This window comes from Pelmatolapia mariae, linkage group LG3_W (genome assembly GCF_036321145.2).
Source record: "Pelmatolapia mariae isolate MD_Pm_ZW linkage group LG3_W, Pm_UMD_F_2, whole genome shotgun sequence".
In the NCBI taxonomy this organism is placed as follows: Eukaryota; Metazoa; Chordata; class Actinopteri; order Cichliformes; family Cichlidae; genus Pelmatolapia; species Pelmatolapia mariae.
The window spans coordinates 66,943,862-66,962,883 of NC_086229.1; the positions used below are offsets into that span (position 1 = coordinate 66,943,862).

General features: G+C 42.0%; 1 protein-coding gene across 1 annotated transcript; it reads right to left on the bottom strand.

Moving 5' to 3' along the window:
* Positions 1-4,425: 4,425 nt before the first annotated feature.
* Positions 4,426-17,288, bottom strand: LOC134618050 (low affinity immunoglobulin gamma Fc region receptor II-like). Its single transcript, XM_063463247.1, has 7 exons — positions 17,187-17,288; positions 16,767-16,802; positions 12,432-12,695; positions 12,107-12,352; positions 11,835-12,020; positions 11,448-11,549; positions 4,426-4,556 (listed from the first exon to the last, which is right to left on the bottom strand). The coding sequence occupies exons 1-7, from the start codon at positions 17,215-17,217 to the stop codon at positions 4,513-4,515; spliced, it is 909 nt and encodes a 302-aa protein (XP_063319317.1). The 5' UTR covers positions 17,218-17,288; the 3' UTR covers positions 4,426-4,512.
* Positions 17,289-19,022: the final 1,734 nt, after the last annotated feature.

A 19,022-nucleotide genomic window follows, 5' to 3' on the forward strand; every position in this document is an offset into this window, starting at 1 on the left:
CTGAACTGACTCTTTGCCCTATTCCTCACCTCCACCTGCGTAGGCTGTGGACTTTTAGTCTTTGATTAATAGGCGTAAGGACACTTTCTCAGGCTGAACTCAGGAAAGAAACGCACAGTGATACTGATACGCCCTCACCATTGCCCTCCTTTCTACGGATCCAATGCCTCCTCCCCCACTTACCTCCCACCCAATGGGGACAGCAGCTCAGCCGGAGGCGCGATGAGTTAGCAGCGTCCATGACCCCCATGTGAACATTGGCACATGCTTGTCTGTGTTTCATGGTGTTATAGCGTGATGGTATCTGTGCTTCTTTATGTGCTATGGAGTGTTTTGTGTTTGTTTTCTCCCAACAAGGGAGTCATTATGAGCAGAAATCTTAGGGAAATATGTAACACATAGGGAAAAAATATTTTTCCTATAGTTACATATTTCATTGTCTGTACTTTTTTGCTACTTAGCCAGACCTGTCTCCCCACTGTAATGTTTGTATATTGTATGTATGGTTGACTAGGTCTGTCATCTCAGCTGCAACCGACAAATGCAGCTTATCCTTATTTGCTTAACTTGAATTCAGCCTGATTTGTTTTTCATGTCTTCTCCTCCATCATCAGTTATCAGGAGAGCAGACAGTCAAAGTACAAGAATTCAAACAAACACAGAGATTCTACTTACAGAGCAGACACAGCACAGATGTTTCCTTCATCGTCCTTCTCACTCATTTGAGCTTTTTTGCATTTTTTCTCACTGACACCAAGTAAAGCCCGCCCTCTTCCTCTGAGCACCAGCTTTCTATTGGTTCAAACACAGTGAGGGGTCAGTGTGTGTGTGTGTGTGTGTGTGTGTGTTTGTGTGTGTGTACATCTCCCTCAGTGAGAGAGGCAGATATGAGCTGAAACACAGGAATCAGAATGCATGAGGGAGGAGGAGAAAAAGTAACTCCACTCAGACTGAGCTTCTAGAGGAGAACAGTTTGAGAACAGAGAAAAAAACCAAAAACACCTCAGCACAGAGAGCACGTGAATCTTCACACCTTACAACATAAAGGACGTGCATTGGAGGTGTTTTGAGAGGGTGATTGTATATCTGTGTGTGTGTGTGTGTGTGTGTGTGTGTGTGTGTGTGTGTGTGTGTGTGTGTGTGTGTGTGTGTGTGTCAAATGAAGAAAGAGTGTCATTTCACCCACTTTTAAGAAAAAGTCGACAGGCCTCCATGTTGCGTTCTGTAGCAGTCTGAGTACTCACAGCAACACTAAATGGAACAAGATGATAGAGTCACAAGACGCAATCGATATGTGCGAAATGCTGAGTATTGTGCAAAAGTAACTTAGTCTCTCTCACTCTGTGTGTGTGTGTGTATATGAGAGTGAGAGACTACAGTTGGGGGAAGAAACTGTGTGTGGGGTCCTCCACAATGCTGGTGGCTTTGCCGATGGAACAGGTGCTATAAGTATCCGTGATGGAGGGAAGAGGGGCTCCAATGATGTTCTCAGCTGCTCTCACGATCTGTTTTAAGTATATTGTCCTTAGTGTCCTCCATCGAAAGTGCCGCCAGGCACACGCCACTCCCCCATCCAGCCAGCCTAACAACCTGCATAACAGACTATATCAGCTTCTGTGTGGATAACACTGTATTGACCAGGAAAGTAGACCAGGTTCAGGCTAATAAATTAAAACAGTTTAACAGGTTTGATTCAGAAGTCCTTCCCTCCCCCATCTACCAGAGCTCTTCACACCTCCTTCACACCTCTCTGCAACCCCCTATAGCACCGGGGATACCAGATGCAACTCACCTGCCCTCTTTTTCCTTTTCTTTCAACGACTCTACTGCCTCCTCCCCCCATGCCATTCATCAGGAGTGATACATCTAAACCCAGTGCAGTTTGTCTACCAGCCAAACATCGGGGTGGATGATGCTGTCATCTCCCTGCGGCATTGGGCCTTTTCTCATCTGGAGAGCACCGGGTGCACTGTGAGAGTCATGTTCTTTGATTTCTCCAGTGCCTTCAATACAATCCAACCCTCAGTGCTAAGGGGGAAGCTGCAGGGAGCAGGAGTGGACCATCAGTTGTCCATGTGGATTGTTGACTATCTTACCAGTAGACTACATCTTTCACTATCTTACAGTGCTGTGACTGCAGCCATTCCCCAACTCTCTGTAAATGGTACACATGGCCATTGATCAATGGTCATATCAACTTGCATTTTAATTAACTGTCACGGCTCGTGGGGCAAGCCATGTGGAATTTAATAAGGACCCAGGATGCAGGCAGCTTCTGATATGAGGGAGCTTTATTGTGCCACTGAAGATACAAACAGCAGAGGTGATGGGAAGTGCAGAACCTAAGACAACCTTGGGTAAGCTAACAAAACACAGACCTGATACCTTTACAGAGAGACACAGGAGGACGCGAGGAAATGACGCAGACGAACCAGCGACGACCCCAAGATGACACACACTGGTCGTGTCCAAATTCATGGGCTGCATCCTCCTGAGGCCGCATTTGTAGACTGATTACGTCACAGCGACGCGCCAAAGGCTGTCCAAATTCGTAGACTGCTCCGAATGCAGCCGACAAATGCGTCCTCCTTTTCCCCGAATTTGAGGATGGGTCGGGTGTATCCTTCTTGGCCCACCATATCCCAGAATTCATAGCGCGGCCCAGCCAAACTCTAGTTTCCAGCAATGGCGGCCGGTACTACGTTTTAAAATTACTCTTATTAATTTTTCACAAAATAAACTTTTAACATATTTTCAGGCGAGAAAGTAGCTGTGTAAACATCAAATATCTGCTCGGTTTATCAAGATATCGCATATTTGGAAAAGTGCTTCGACGTTTTCGAAGACGCCTGCTACCCACCAGCTCGATAGCGAGCCGGGAGCTCGAGGGTCACTGAAGCCGCTGAGAACGGCACAACTCCCGGCACATCATTTTCAGATCACCGCGGACTTTCGCTACTAGGGTTAAACGTAGTATATAAGTACCTGAGACAACCTAAAAATGTTATTGTTGGGCTTTTTCAGTGTTTTGTTTGTTCGTGAGTAAATCGGTTTGGCTGAGATTAAAGTTATTAGATTAGATTAGATAAAATAAAACTTTATTAATCCCCCGAGTGGGTTCCTCTTCGTTTTTACACAGCTGACTAAACGTCAAACAGAAAACTGATTAAACAGAAGTGTGAGACGGTTGAGAATTTACTCCAGTGTCCTGTTATATTTTACATGGCAAGGAGCAGACGGCCGAGTTTATTAAACTCCACCGAGACAGCGGTGACGTTAATCAGAAGGCTAGACCGTCCAATTTCACTGCCGTTTACTTCCAGCCTACCCGACCGTCTAAGGACCCGGCCCACGTAGACCGCGAAGGCCGGGTCCTCAGGAGGATGCAGCCCATGAATTTGGACACGACCAGTATAAATACACATGCGCCTGCACAAGAGGGAACAAGGAACAGGTGGCAGCACAGGTGGGACTGATTGTGGAAGATGAGACAAGGAAGTGAAACAGAATACACTCACATGAGACCTTCAGAATAAAACAGGAAATGCACAGAGACATTGTACAGACACTAAACAGAGGGATCAGAGAAACCAAACTAAAAATTAAAAAAGGTGCATCATGAAATCAAAGACTAATAATACGAAACAGAAAACACTGGGTCACGGACCCAGGACAGTGCTGCAGGCTGGATGGATCCCTCAGACCCTACAGCAAGGACAGACAAAGGCTGAACGGGACCCTTGGACCCTTGGAAAGACGAAGGCATTCAAAGGATGACACATGGCATGGCATGGTTTTTAATATATTCCCCGCAGCGCTTATCTGGTCTTCCTCATACAATTGTTCATTTTGTAGTTATTAATGGATTTGATAAAGTAGATCTTTTAATTGTTTGTTTGTGTTACTGTTACATGTATAGAAAGTTTTGTATTAGCTTAAAAGTTTGTGAACTGACTATATTCCTGACGCTCATTTACTAATTAAATAGTACCTCCCACGGGTCACATCTATACCAACATATTTTCAAAGTAAAGCTGTAAAATGTCAGATATCAGTATCAAACACACTAAAGCTTTTCAGTGTGTTTGAAACCACTGAGTGACACTTCTGCTGTCTTTAGTCTCACACTTTTCTGCACTGAATAGAGGTGTGTCAGTTAGCTAAAGCAAACTCAAGTAAGTCAGATTTTCCATCGGATACCTCAGCAAAACCCACAGAAACACACGTGGAAAACAAGTGAGAACAAACATTTATTAATCTTGTAGAGGAACTAAATTGCTACTTCAGCAAAAAGATCAAGCTGTAACAAACAGGAATAAAATATAAATAACAGTGAGCTTACTGAGGACATAAAAAAAATTATAATCATGCTGCTGATTTTGCAGCAAAATACACTTTAAAAACGCAGATAAATAAAGAAGAGATGACGCAAAATGCATACAAATCTATTTAGCATGTACATATCCTGTTGTCTGAGGGGACCAGTTAGACACCAGCGGTTGGACCCGTGGACTACTCCAGTGAAGAGTAGACAACGTTGGGCTCTCGGTTAAAGTCTGAGTACAAACACACACACACACACACACACACACACACACACACACACACACACACACACACAGTTTAAACACCAGGTAAAACTAAGGAAAGCAACAGAAAATACTGAGAGAAATAATAAACTAATATGATCAATAACTAAAACTAAGGACTAAAGACTCAAAGTACTAAGGAAATGCATGAAGACATAAATGTAATTGATAAACAAACATTGAAATACAGACTCCTTAATAATCAAAAATTCACAAGTTCAACTCTAAACCATGGCTACAAAACCAGGACCATGCCAATCCCAAATTATTTATTTCCACTTACATTTGCCGTTTTCAGTGTACAAGTGGATTCACACTTAAAGGTACGGCGACTTGTGATGTTTACTAATAACTGTGTTTTTTTACGTGTGTGTGTGTGTGTGTGTGTGTGTGTGTGTGTGTGTGTGTGTGTGCGCGTGTGTGTGTGTGTGTGTTGGAGTACGCTGAAATGTTGCTGAACTAATCAAGTTAATGTCTGAAAAGACAATCGCTATAAACTGTGGCAACATAAAAGTAAAACACATGAACTCTGACTTTGTGTCTGGAATTCATGCTAGCAACATAGTACTACAGTGGTGCACAACTTGACCCAACCCACAGAACTATGTTGGACTGAGTCTGCACAGCCAGTGCAAGCCCTGGCCGAAATCACGGCACAGCATCAAGAGTATGCAGTAGCACATTGTATCCCTGCAGATTACCTACAGTGATTGCTAGACTTGTTTGAGGCCGTGCATGTGGCATGTAAATGTCTGGAAGCACAATGGGCAGTGGGGTTACAGGAGGCCCAGATACCAGTGCTCAGCCTACTGTCAGTATCTTTTGGAAGTCCAGAATGCTGTGCTGGATCACTTTGGCTATTCCCAAGAACTACTGTCACCACCTTTGCAGCTCTTGTCTGAAAGTGGGGAACTGACCCTTCTCCTACAAACAAAAGATAAAGAATGTAGCAATCAGGGAGCTGCAAACGGGAATGGCTGAGGAAGGAATGGACATGCTACAGTTAGATCCTGGAGCAGGTGGTACTGTGGCTTCTAATTAGAAAGGTGGAGTAGGTAGATTGCCACTGGCCAGTGAGTGTGAAGACAGCCAAGACCTTCATAAAAGGGTGTATATGTTGGGACATCCAAAGGGATTGTGGGCATTCTCATGGGAGGAGGCAAGCCAGTGCTGGCCCCAACAAAAAAGCCTTTTGGCCCTTCACTGGCACATCCATTGAGGTTAAATGCAAAATGTAATTCAAAATCCTGCTCCTCACAGTCAAGGTCTAGAATGATCTGGTCCCATCTTATCTTAATGACCTTATGGTACCACATAACCCAATTAGAGCACTTCGCTCTCGCTCTGCAGGCCTACTTGTTGTTCCTAGAGTATTTAAAAGTAGAATGGGAGGGAGAGCCTTCAGTTTTCAGGCCCCTCTTCTGTGGAACCAGCTTCCAGTTTGGATTCAAGACACAGACAGCATCTCTATTTTTAAGATTGGGCTTAAAACTTTCCTTTTTGCTAAAGCATATAGTTAGGGCTGGACCAGGTGATCCTGAATTCCCCCTTAGTTATGCTACAATGAGTGTAGGCTGCTGGGGGATTCGTATGATGCATTGAGTTTTTCCTTTCCAGTCACCTTTCTCACTCACTATGTGTTAATAGACCTCTCTGCATTGAGTCATATCTGTTATTAACCTCTGTCTCTCTTCCACAGCATGTCCGCCCCTCCCTGAGCCTGGTTCTGCCGGAGGTTTCTTCCTGTTAAAAGGGAGTTTTTCCTTCCCACTGCTTGCTTTTCTATTTTTCTCTGTATGTATAATTGTAGGGTCTACCTTACAATACAAAGTGCCTTGAGGCGACTGTTGTTGTGATTTGGTGCTATATAAATAAGAACCTGTGTGCTGATAAAGCTAGTGTTGGGAAGGTTTCTTTCTGAGAAAGTTTCTTAGAAATTGAATATCCTGAGCTTGAGTCAGGCTAGCTTAGCTACCAACTAACTTTCAGCGCTGTTCAAAGTTAAAGAGCAGCCGCACTTCTGGGCCTGATCTGATGTGTGTTTGTCCATAAGTGGCGCCTTCCTAATTACTGCAGATACAATAGTAGTAATGGAACAGTATTAAACAGCTTCTATAGCAAAATGTTATTTATTCTTGTTTATGAAGAAAATAAGTCCTAACCTTTACAAACATCAGAAGCTTTTCACAGTTTTTTTCCAACTTCTTAACACCTCTGCAGAGAAATGCTAACAGATGACAACGATCTGCGTGATGTTTGTGTGAAAACTGAAGGTGAGCAACCACAAAGCTTCCATCTTCTCTCAGTGCAAAGTGACACATTTCACCACAGAGCACAAAGCAAACGTATTCTAACAACAAGCAGACTATTCTTAGCCAAACTAGAAAAGATGGCTTCCTACTATAGATAATTGGAATCATTAAAGCGTGGATTGTCATGCAGAAGTTTAAAGTTAAAATGATTCATTGTATCAGAGGTCTGTTCAGTTGGTCTCATGGTAACACACAGGCATTAATTAAAAACCAAAATAAGCTGTTATTTTTTGGGGGAGGGGTGTCATTCATTTTGGCATTTAAGATATACGATTACTAGTCACACGTCAAGGTAGTGCTGATTACACCACTCTTTTGGAACATTTTACATTTATTATTATAGCAGTTGTCTATGTGATGAGAGAACATGTAATGATCTGACTGATCTGTCATAAAGTATGAAGTGGAATGAATCATTCAGCAACAACAAGCTGCATCTCCTACGGACAGATGTATAGTTGTCCATGGATGCTACATATTACCTGTAACAGTGACACATTCAAAAAACTTTATTTAGAGTAAATAAAAACTTTTGTCCAACCACATACTAGAAAGCTGCACAAAAGTGGCTGGTGAATGTAAACTGAAACTCCATACATGTCAGGCCATGTGTCATGGTCTCCGTGCCTGCCCGGCCGGCCCCACAAGGCTACATGTGTTGTTTGGTTCTCTCTCTCTCTCTCTCTCTCTCTCTCTCTCCCTCTCTGCCTGGGCGGAGCTCAGAGTGGGCTCCCGCCCTTGGCCCACATACCTGACAACAATCAGCTGTCATCACTTGGAGCACTATTTGAGGCTGGAACACAGATCTTCTTGTCGCTGGATGATTGTACTACAGACGTTAGTGATTTACCCAGCTCCTGTGAACCTGTGCTTTGTGATTCGTGATCTGTGAGTGACTTCCCTTTCCTCTGCTACAGACTTTCCTCCCCGGACCTGTGACCTCCCTGCCGTGTGAGCGTGTGTGAGTTTGGGCAAGAAGACGTGAGCGAGCGTGAGAGAGCTTCCCTGTGATTCCCTGGAGTTTGGATTTTCCCTTCACTGTATATATCGTGCACTGGTGCTGTAAATAAACTGTTTTTGGAGACGTCAAACTGCTCTGCGCTTGAGTTCCTACTACCAGATTGTGACACCATGTTTCTTTCTAGTATCTGGAATATACAGTGGCTTGCAAAAGTATTCGGCCCCCTTGAACTTTTCCACATTTTGTCACATTACAGCCACAAACATGAATCAGTTTTATTGGAATTCCACGTGAAAGACCAATACAAAGTGGTGTACACGTGAGAAGTGGAACGAAAATCATACATGATTCCAAACATTTTTTACAAATAAATAACTGCAAAGTGGGGTGTGCATAATTATTCAGCCCCCTGAGTCAATACTTTGTAGAACCACCTTTTGCTGCAATTACAGCTGCCAGTCTTTTAAGGTATGTCTCTACCAGCTTTGCACATCTAGAGACTGAAATTCTTTCCCATTCTTCTTTGCAAAACAGCTCCAGCTCAGTCAGATTAGATGGACAGCGTTCGTGAACAGCAGTTTTCAGATCTTGCCACAGATTCTGGATTGGATTTAGATCTGGACTTTGACTGGGCCATTCTAACACATGGATATGTTTTGTTTTAAACCATTCCATTGTTGCCCTGGCTTTATGTTTAGGGTCGTTGTCCTGCTGGAAGGTGAACCTCCGCCCCAGTCTCAAGTCTTTTGCAGACTCCAAGAGGTTTTCTTCCAAGATTGCCCTGTATTTGGCTCCATCCATCTTCCCATCAACTCTGACCAGCTTCCCTGTCCCTGCTGAAGAGAAGCACCCCCAGAGCATGATGCTGCCACCACCATATTTGACAGTGGGGATGGTGTGTTCAGAGTGATGTGCAGTGTTAGTTTTCCGCCACACATAGCATTTTGCATTTTGGCCAGAAAGTTCCATTTTGGTCTCATCTGACCAGAGCACCTTCTTCCACATGTTTGCTGTGTCCCCCACATGGCTTGTGGCAAACTGCAAACGGGACTTCTTATGGTTTTCTGTTAACAATGGCTTTCTTCTTGCCACTCTTCCATAAAGGCCAGCTTTGTGCAGTGCACGACTAATAGTTGTCCTATGGACAGATTCCCCCACCTGAGCTGTAGATCTCTGCAGCTCGTCCAGAGTCACCATGGGCCTCTTGGCTGCATTTCTGATCAGCGCTCTCCTTGTTTGGCCTGTGAGTTTAGGTGGACGGCCTTGTCTTGATAGGTTTACAGTTGTGCCATACTCCTTCCATTTCTGAATGATCGCTTGAACAGTGCTCCGTGGGATGTTCAAGGCTTGGGAAATCTTTTTGTAGCCTAAGCCCGCTTTAAATTTCTCAATAACTTTATCCCTGACCTGTCTGGTGTGTTCTTTGGACTTCATGGTGTTGTTGCTCCCAATATTCTCTTAGACAACCTCTGAGGCCGTCACAGGGCAGTTGTGGAGCTGTTTTGCAAAGAAGAATGGGCAAGGATTTCAGTCTCTAGATGTGCAAAGCTGGTAGAGACATACCCTAAAACACTGGCAGCTGTAATTGCAGCAAAAGGTGGTTCTACAAAGTATTGACTCAGGGGGCTGAATAATTACGCACACCCCACTTTTCAGTTATTTATTTGTAAAAAATGTTTGGAATCATGTATGATTTTCGTTCCACTTCTCACGTGTACACCACTTTGTATTGGTCTTTCACGTGGAATTCCAATAAAATTGATTCATGTTTGTGGCTGTAATGTGACAAAATGTGGAAAAGTTCAAGGGGGCCGAATACTTTTGCAAGCCACTGTATATTTTCCACGTTTTTTTTTTTCCACTCTTCCTCTTAAAGCTGTTTTATTGTGTTTGAGTTTATTGGTCATCCACTTCAACAGCGTCACTTTTAACTGGGTTTTCTAACTTTGTGACTCATATTATTAAAATGGGTGAAGTGATTCTAATTGGAGGTTTTAATTTGTACACTCATGAATCCCATGAGCTGCCCAACCACGGACCTTCTTAATACCATCATATTTAAGCAACATGTTTCTAGTGGGTAAACACTGGCCCTTGAGGTAACTTATTATTACTTAGTTGTTCCAGTTAAATAAATTGATCTGTCCTCCTTTTAGAGAAATTAAACCTAGATGTTTCTGTTCAAAGAAGCTGGGGACACCGAGTCTGACTGGACCATGTTCTGTATCTTCATTGCTAAATTGGCTGTTCCCTTGGAGGCTTTGAGACCTTGGAATAAACTCAAAACACGGTGGAGAGATAATTTCTCTGTGAAAGATTTTGTCTTTCTGTTGGCTTGGCTTGGAATTCCTTTACAGGAGTTAAAGGAGGTGGCTCCAGAGAGAGAGGTCTTGTTATCTTTGCAGTCTGGACCAAGAGAAGCAGGAGAAAATGGATGTATGCCAATAAATGGTGCATGTACGAATTGTCTTGTGCACACACAATTATAATTGTTTGCGACTTTGTTCCCAAACAAGATTTAAAAACAAGTATTCATTTATGTCACATTAGCCATATTCTGTTGCATTTCCAAATGCAATGACAATAAAGGCTTTGAACTGAATTGAATAAATGTTAAATGTTCACTTGAGGCTCAAAATGTGATGTTAAAATGTGTAAGTTTACTTCTACTTATGAAATGGTTTTCTACCGTTCTAGAGTAGAAAAGTAGCAGTGCTGCAACTGTTGCAGGATGGAGTCAAAATGATCTCCCTTTGGTGGTTGGCGTCTTGTAGTGTGTGGACAACCTCCCGAGTCACCCAGATAAGGAAATCCCAGAAAGATTTCAAGGTTTGCCTGCTATAATTACATTAAGGCTTAATATTTGCATTTTTAGGGGATGCCTGTAGCTGCCTGTAGCTGCTAGCTGTCTGTTAGCCTTCACCTGAGCTCATTATCCCAAAACTGGATCCCTGAGACTGTGGCTGTGCTGTTGGAGGTTTTGGGGGCATTTTAATGTAAGTCTGTACAGTAATATGGCTGCTTTGGGGTAAATTATACTAACAGATCATCCAAGAACACTGAGCTCCAGTATTGGTGAGTTAGCATCTAGGATGTTTGTGTCTCTGTGATGCTCCCATACAGTTCACGGAAGCGGATTTAAAACCAAGCTAACTAACATTAGCTGATAACTTTACAAAAAGCTGAAATGGTCATAATGTTGCTCATTTGTTTCCAAAAATAACTGTTGATTGAGAACTATTTAAAAACATTATTTAGATTTGTTTCATAATAATAGCTTCCTCAAAATGTCTTTGTCTCCTTAGTCGAGTGGTTAACACAGTGTCTGGGTAAGTGGAAGACAATTGGTTTGATTGGGAAATGGTATCCCCTATAACACTTTGAAATCAGGTGGAGGGACCCACTTGTGACAAAGAAATGGCAAAAATAGTAAAAATTTCTTTATTCATTGTCTCATGTCTTCACATCTCCTGAAATTATGGGATATTTCAATTTGTATATACTTCAAAAACCAAAGTAATCTTGTCCCCACCCCGGAAGCTACTACAAAAAAAACAAACAAAAAGAAGACAAGACCAATATTACCTCTGCTTTGTCTGATTGGCTGCTGCGGACAGTGTGATGTTTTGATCTCACTGTATATGACGTCATCAATGACTTCATTTTCTAAAGTGTTTTCTTGTCCTCCTGAAATGATTTTAAAAATTAAGAACAATTTACTGTATTTAATGTACTGTACAGAATGTAATTGTTAAAAAATGTAAGGAAATTATTTAGAAAAATCTAAATAAGACATTTTACAATGTCCAGAAATAATGACTGTGTACATTATTCAGCAAAAGAAAACCATGGATGTAAGATCAGGAAGTACCTACAGTATATTGCTGTGCTGTCTCTGTGTAAACATAATGAATGTGAACTTTATTCTATTAAACAAACTCAAACTCAAAGATCAGGAAGTCTGAGACTCACCTGCAGGTTTCCTGTGAACACATCGCCTCACCAGCAGAACCAGTAACACCAGTAGAACCGCAACACAGACTGATCCAACACATGACAACACAGAGAGAACAGGAGGAGAGAGTGATGGAGGACGAGTGATGGAGGTGGAAGCAGGAGGAGGTGTGGATGTAGGTGGAGGTGTGGTGGTGTGATTCTCTAAAATAAAGCAAACACAGTCATTAAGTTGTCGTCACATTGTGAATGTTGAAAGCTGCAGAAACACAGACAGGTGAGTGTGTCACCTGTGACAGTGATCCAGCTGGATGGAGACTCTCCATGACCGCTGATGTCACACTTGTAGAGGCCTTCATCAGACCTGGAAACATGCTGGATGGTCATGTGACCTGTAGGCTGCTTCCTGATGAGGGAGCCATCTTTATAGAAAGCAGCTGGGAGGTTGGAGGGAGTGGTCTTTGTTTTACAGAGCAGAGTGACGTCATCTCCCTCCATCACAGGGAGGACAGGACTCTGCAGGATCACTGATCCACCTCAACACAGAGACAAACTACAGCATTTCATCCATTTACACACAGCTTCATCAACACTAACTCCACACACTCAGCTTACCAGTGACTGTCAGGTTAACCATGTTACTGATGGGACCCTCTCTGGACTCACACCAGTAAACTCCACTGTCCAGTAGGAAAACAGTGATATTACATGAAGAACCAGCACCTTCTCCCCACCCATCTCTTCCACACTGAGTCTTCTGTTGTTTGCTTGTGTTTCTCCTCAGAGTCCATCCAGCAGAGCTGTCGTCCTCCTCACAGCTCAGAGACACAAAGTCTCTTTTAAAGAACTGAGAGCTGCTGGGACTCACAGTCAGACGAGCTGTGAGGGTTAAAATGAAAATTGTATGATCTATTATGTTTTTCTTATGATGAAACAACAGTGAAAATAATGTTGCATTAAAATTAGTTTGTATTTAGTTATTTACTAAACGTAAACAACTAAATACTTAAGACATGAGAACAATTACATAATGTGTATGTGTGTGTATGTGAGGTATGGGGGTGAATTAACAGTCCTGATAAAAATTTTGCCTGCCACCAAGGTGCAAGGTGGTGACATGGCTTACTGGCCAAAGTGCTCATGGCTAGACAGAGTCTACCACCATAACAATGTTACCGAGTTGCAGTGTCCTTCTGCCTTGAATCATCATACACCTACGATTTCCACCATGTTTCCTCAGAGGCCCACTGGGCTTGTTATAGGATCCCTGTTGCCCAATATTCAATAGAGGGGAGAGAGCAAGTGCCGCAAAACTTTGACTTGGCATGGATTTGTGATTCTTTGGAGCCACTCTTAATCATGCAGTTAGATATGAGACATCTACTTGTCTCGCATTGGTCTTCTCTACACATAAAAGCAACTGAGCTGATATAGCAGTCAGGGAGGGATATCTGCTTTAGGTGTTCTAACTGCCTTCAAGTCCACATCTGCAGGTCTGCTTCTGACAGCACTGGACAATCCCATGTTCTGGGTCTCCTCCACAGGTCTTCGACTGACATCTTGGCCTTGGGGATAAAGGGAAGGATGAAGCCTAGTGGTTCACAGAGATGTGAAAGACCTATATAGATATTATTTCCTTCAGTGGGAGACTGCGGCACCCACGGTGTGGGACGGAGAGATTTCGCAGGTCTTTCCTCCCCACTGCTGTCAGACTCCACAACAAAGACTCCAACTGATCAACACACACATTCACACATGTGCAATAACACTAATGTGCAATAATCTTTTCTGGCATCGTTGTATTTTTACTGAGTTGTATATAGCACTTCTATTCTATTTTTATCTTATTGCATATTTTATTCTATTTTATTCTACTGTATATAGTATTTTATTTTATTCTATTCTGTACAGTTGTATACTGTATTTATTCTTATTTTATTTTATTCTAATTTTTGCTTCATAACTTTTGCACTGTCCACTTCCTGCTGTGACAAAACAAATTTCCCACGTGTGGGACTAATAAAGGTTATCTTATCTTATCTTATTTAGTGTGTGTAGGTACAGGGTGATCCTGTGGGCAGTATTTGTATCCAAAAGTGTCTGAGTGGCAGAGTCCATCCACTGATCCAACACCTTGCTTTGCTTTGGTCACCAAAGGCCCAAAGCAAAGTGCTATAGGTGATACCAAATGGAAGGACCTCCAACTCACAGATGCAGGTAGAGGCAGTTATGTTTATAATATTAATAATAATAATAATGGATTGCATTTATATAGCGCTTTTAAAGGCACCCAAAGCGCTTTACAATGCCACTATTCATTCACTCTCACATTCACACACTGGTGAAGGCAAGCTACAGTTGTAGCCACAGCTGCCCTGGGGCAGACTGACAGAAGCAAGGCTGCCATATCGCGCCATCGGCCCCTCTGGCCAACACCAGAAGGCGGTAGGTGAAGTGTCTTGCCCAAGGACACAACGACCAGGACAGAGAGCCCGGGGATCGAACCAGCGACTTTCCAGTTACAGATGGGCTTCCCTTTATCTAGCAATAAAATATTTCCAGAAGGATAATAGCACTCCAGGATGCACTATCAGAAGAAGGCAGTGATGCTTAGGGCCAGTTTATCCTGGGAAACCTTGGGTTATCCCATCCCTGTGAATGTTACTTTGACATGCACGTACCTAAGACCCTGTTAAAGACTAACAGGTTTGTGGGTGATGTTATTTTGTTCCTGTCAAATCCTAAGCTGTACTTTTAGACCTGGTGAGGTCGTTTGGGGAAATCTCAGGTTATACAATTAACTGGCAGAAGAGTGAATTTGTGGCTTTAACTGCAAACCTGGATGTTGACTTTTTGAAAACTTTACCTTTTAAAATTATAGACAGACTGAAATACCTGGGTGTTATTATGCTTCTAAATTGATCTTTAAGTTGAACTATCTTGAACAAAAAGGATATTGAGAAATGGAGAGCTCTCCCTAGTCCTTGGTGGGACGCATCAATGCAATTAAAATGATTTCTCTCCCTAAATTTTTACACATTTTTAAACTTACCTGTCTTTTTGAATAAACATCTTTTGTCTGGGGCTTGAAAACTCATAGAATATCAAAAGCTCATCTATGTAAGTCTAAACATGAGGGTGGATTTGGTCTGCCACATTTTCAGTTTTATTATTGGGCTGCAAATGCCAGAACTCTTGCTTATTGGCAGGAAGGGTACAAAAATTCATGTCTGCTAATACCCTCCCTTGGGTGGTCATAGAGAGTGGTGGGGTTGATAATAGTTCCATTCCTTCTCTTCTCTTTTCATCTTCAAATACGCAAACCAAGGTCAATAATTTTATAGCTTCGAACTTCGCTAAAATCTTTAGTCAGATCAAAAAAAGGCTGTGCTCTACTAGAAACTTGATCCATACTCCAATATACTGTAATAATGCATTTCCATCCTCATGTTTAGATCCTTCTTTTGAGGCCTGGACACAGAAGGGTATATTTACTCTTAAAGACTTATATATTAACAGGAAATCTGTGTCATTTTCCCAGTTGCAGAACAAGTTCTCTCTCCCTGCGTCACTTTTTTTTTCATTATTTACAGATGAGAAACTATGTTCGACAGAGTATTCTCAATTTTCCATCTTTTCAGGAAGAAGGACCAATTTTTTCATTTCTTTGAGTCCCCCGGATTCTAAAAAGTCGGTTTCTGGCTTTGTGAACACTTTTTCAGGATATTTGAATTTTAAATCTGACTGTTTGAAGACGACATGGGAGGAAGAGTTGGGTTTGCAAATTGGAGATGAGGTGTGAGAGAGGAATCTGTGTAGGATCCACTCTTGCTCTATAAACACCAGTTAATTCAATTCAAAGTGCTTCACAGTCTTTAATATCCAAAAACTAAATTGCACAGGATTTTTCCTTCTATTGGTCCGATATGTGATCATTGTAAACGTGAAGAAGGCTGTCTTATGCATCAATTTTGGACATGCCCCAAATTGTACAAGTACCGGCTGGATATCTTTAAATTGTTCTCTGATATGTACAACTGCACATCAGAGCAGGACCCAGTAACTGCGTTGTTTGGATCTTCCTCTTCTCTTCTACAGCTCTGCTGCACAAACTACAGTTTTGTTCAGAATGGTAATTGCTACGAAACTTTTGATATTGTACCTCAATTAAAATGTGGCTAACAGAACTGACTGCTCTGCTGCACATGGAGAAGATCAGGTATATATTAGAGGATAAACTTGCCATAAAGCATCGGGGTGATGAGATGCAGATATATAAATTTAATTAGGACAACAAGCTGTTGTCCTAACAGAGAACAGGTCTTCATGTTATGCGTGCCGAATACTGGATTACAGTCAGTGCCAGCAGCTGCTTTGGAGTACTCCGGTGTGGCTACTCGAGCTCGCTCAGGTCTCTTGCTGATACTCTCTATGTAATCAGAGAGCTCATCCATCATGTTATTCACCTCTTTTTCAGCCACACTAAATGGTGTACTGATGGATTGCCATTATGACAAAGTAAAGGGAGACTAGCACCCGTTGGTGTCCTTAATAAAACAGACTGGGATAGCACTGGGGGTGAGGTCAAGTGCTGTATGATGCCATTTCTAGTGACCTTTCTTGACCAGTGACTGAAAAACCGGTCATTCCGACTTCAGTCAGCGGCTCTGCTCTCTCAGCCACAGGATGCCCATGTCAGCAACATTCCCACACTCACACCCTGTTTGGCTAAATGAGTTGTGCCATTAGGCATGCATGCACCAAGAGCATGACCCAGTGACAGCAAAGGGGATACTGATGTGCACAATTTTGGTCTACAATGTCAGTGCTTCATAAAAGTTTGTTTCATTTTTTAAGTTTTACTGAGATCCATTGTGAAACATGAACCCATTCAGGTCATATCAGTGAGCATTTCTCAGGTTTAAACTGTGACAGAAGAAGGTTACTGACCTTGGTTTGTTGTGCAGCTCAGCAGTGAGATCAGAACTAAAGAGAAATGACACTCAGGTTGATTTGAGGTGAACATAAAGAACAACTCCACACAAACCGCAAAAAACCACTGCACCTCTGTGTGTGCTCTATTAAATATATCTGCTAATGCTTTGCATTCTGTGTTTTTTTATAATTTCTTAACACATCTAAGTTTTTTTTCACCACTAACTTGATATTAATGACACTGCTAAGTTACTGTGTTTCCTCGACTCCTGAGCAAAGATAAAGAGTCAGTTCAGACCTGCAGTTGGTCCTCGTGGTGTTTTGAACTTGAATTCAGCCTGATTTGTTTTTCATGTCTTCTCCTCCATCATCAGTTATCAGGAGAGCAGACAGTCAAAGTACAAGAATTCAAACAAACACAGAGATTCTACTTACAGAGCAGACACAGCACAGATGTTTCCTTCATCGTCCTTCTCACTCATTTGAGCTTTTTTTCATTTCTGTCACTGACACCAAGTAAAGCCCGCCCTCTTCCTCTGAGCACCAGCTTTGCTATTGGTTCAAACACAGAGGTGAGGGACTAGAGTTTTACTTAGAGCCACACTACAGTAGATTTCTCTGAAACACAATCAATAATTTAAATGTCCTCTGCTCTCAGTCAGCTGTAGTTTGATTGATGAACAAATCCATGTCCATGTAGTTACGTCCCCCTGAGTGAGAGAGGCAGATATGAGCTGAAACACAGGAATCAAACCAGGGACGCTGCTGTTATGGAGCTGAACTGGAACCATTCAGACACTGAGGCCCTCTGAACACATTTTAATTTCAGCTGTGCAGAGACACACTGATGACTGACTGGAACACTATGATTCACATTTTACATTAACACCATCCTCACACATGGTTTATATATGGCCACTAGAGGGAGATGTTGGACTTTAAACACTAACATGGATACAAGCAGGTCACCAGTGATGCTTTCAGAGTTTCTTTTGGCATGCTGAGCATGTACTGTTCATGATAAAACGGTTGTTTACTTTATTTCAAATATAGTCAGAGTAACAATGAGATCTGGACTCTTTGACTGCAGAGTTCAGTCTACTCTCTGATCAGGCTGTAATATTTCTACTATAAGCTGTTTATTCTAGAGACAGTGAATATATTTCATAAACACAGTCAGCAGTAAAAAGTACAGTTTGATTACAGTCTGTACTTTGCTGATCCACAGACCAGCCAAGTTTTAGGTTTCCAGAGTCTCTTGCTTTTTTTTTTAAAGCAAAACAAAAGCTTTCAACCCAGCAAATGTAATTATATAGAATGTTTCTTTTTTTAAAAAACATAGTTTAAGACATGCTTTTAGTGTTTGGGATACAGACCAAAGTGATGCTCATGAAATACAGCATGCATATATTTCCCATTTTTAGTTAGAAGGAGATTTTGGGAGATTTTGTGTAGTTAAAAAAAGGTGCTGACATACAAACTGAGAAATGGAGTTTATCTGTCTTGTACAGAGTCTATGTACAGTCTGTGGGTGGAGGATGATAAACAAAGATAATCACCATTAGCTGATAAATTAGCACTCCAGACTCTATGCTAATTCTCATCCCATGGGGACAGTCTCAAAATTATTTGAATGTTTTGTTACTTATCTTGGGTCTTCTTGCCTGTTCAGCAGTTGCTTTGGACTGTTTCTACAGGTTGGGCCATTTATATGGATACACCGTAATCATCTGAAGGCAATTGTCTATGGTGTGAAGATACGAGATGTGCAGCACCTGAAACTACGGATACTGGATGCCTGTGCTGGCATTTCTCCTGCGGTGTTGCTGTCAGTGTGTGAAGAGTGGGAGAAGAGGGTTGCATTGACAATCCAACACAATGGGCAGCACATTGAACACATTTTATAAGTGTTAACCTCTTCGACATGTCAATGGCTGTGAACAAAGAGAAACTTGTAAATAACTCATGAAAGAATAAAGTTAAGTTGAAACCAAGCACACCATTAATTTTCTTGTGACATTACCAATAAGTTTGATGTGTCACATGGCCCTCTTCCTATTGAAAAAACAAAAGTTGTATCCAAGATGGCCGACTTCTAAACGGCCACCATGGTCACCACCCATCTTGAGGAGTTTGCCCCCTCACATATACTAATGTGCCACAAACAGGACTTTAATATCACCAACCATTCCCATTTTATTACGGTGTATCCATATAAATGGCCCACCCTGTAGATCACACAGCATCAAGATCAGCTGGTTAAACAGGTCA

What these genes read in the sequence shown, in the direction of transcription:
- LOC134618050 (XM_063463247.1), bottom strand. Translation starts at nt 17,217, where the DNA reads ATGAAGGAAACATCTGTGCTGTGTCTGCTCT. An exon ending in CAGCTGGATCACTGTCACAG is followed by an intron (nt 12,021 to 12,106) that starts GTGACACACTCA and finishes GCTTTATTTTAG; the next exon opens with AGAATCACACCACCACACCT. An exon ending in GCCAATCAGACAAAGCAGAG is followed by an intron (nt 4,557 to 11,447) that starts GTAATATTGGTC and finishes GTTTGTACTCAG; the next exon opens with ACTTTAACCGAGAGCCCAAC.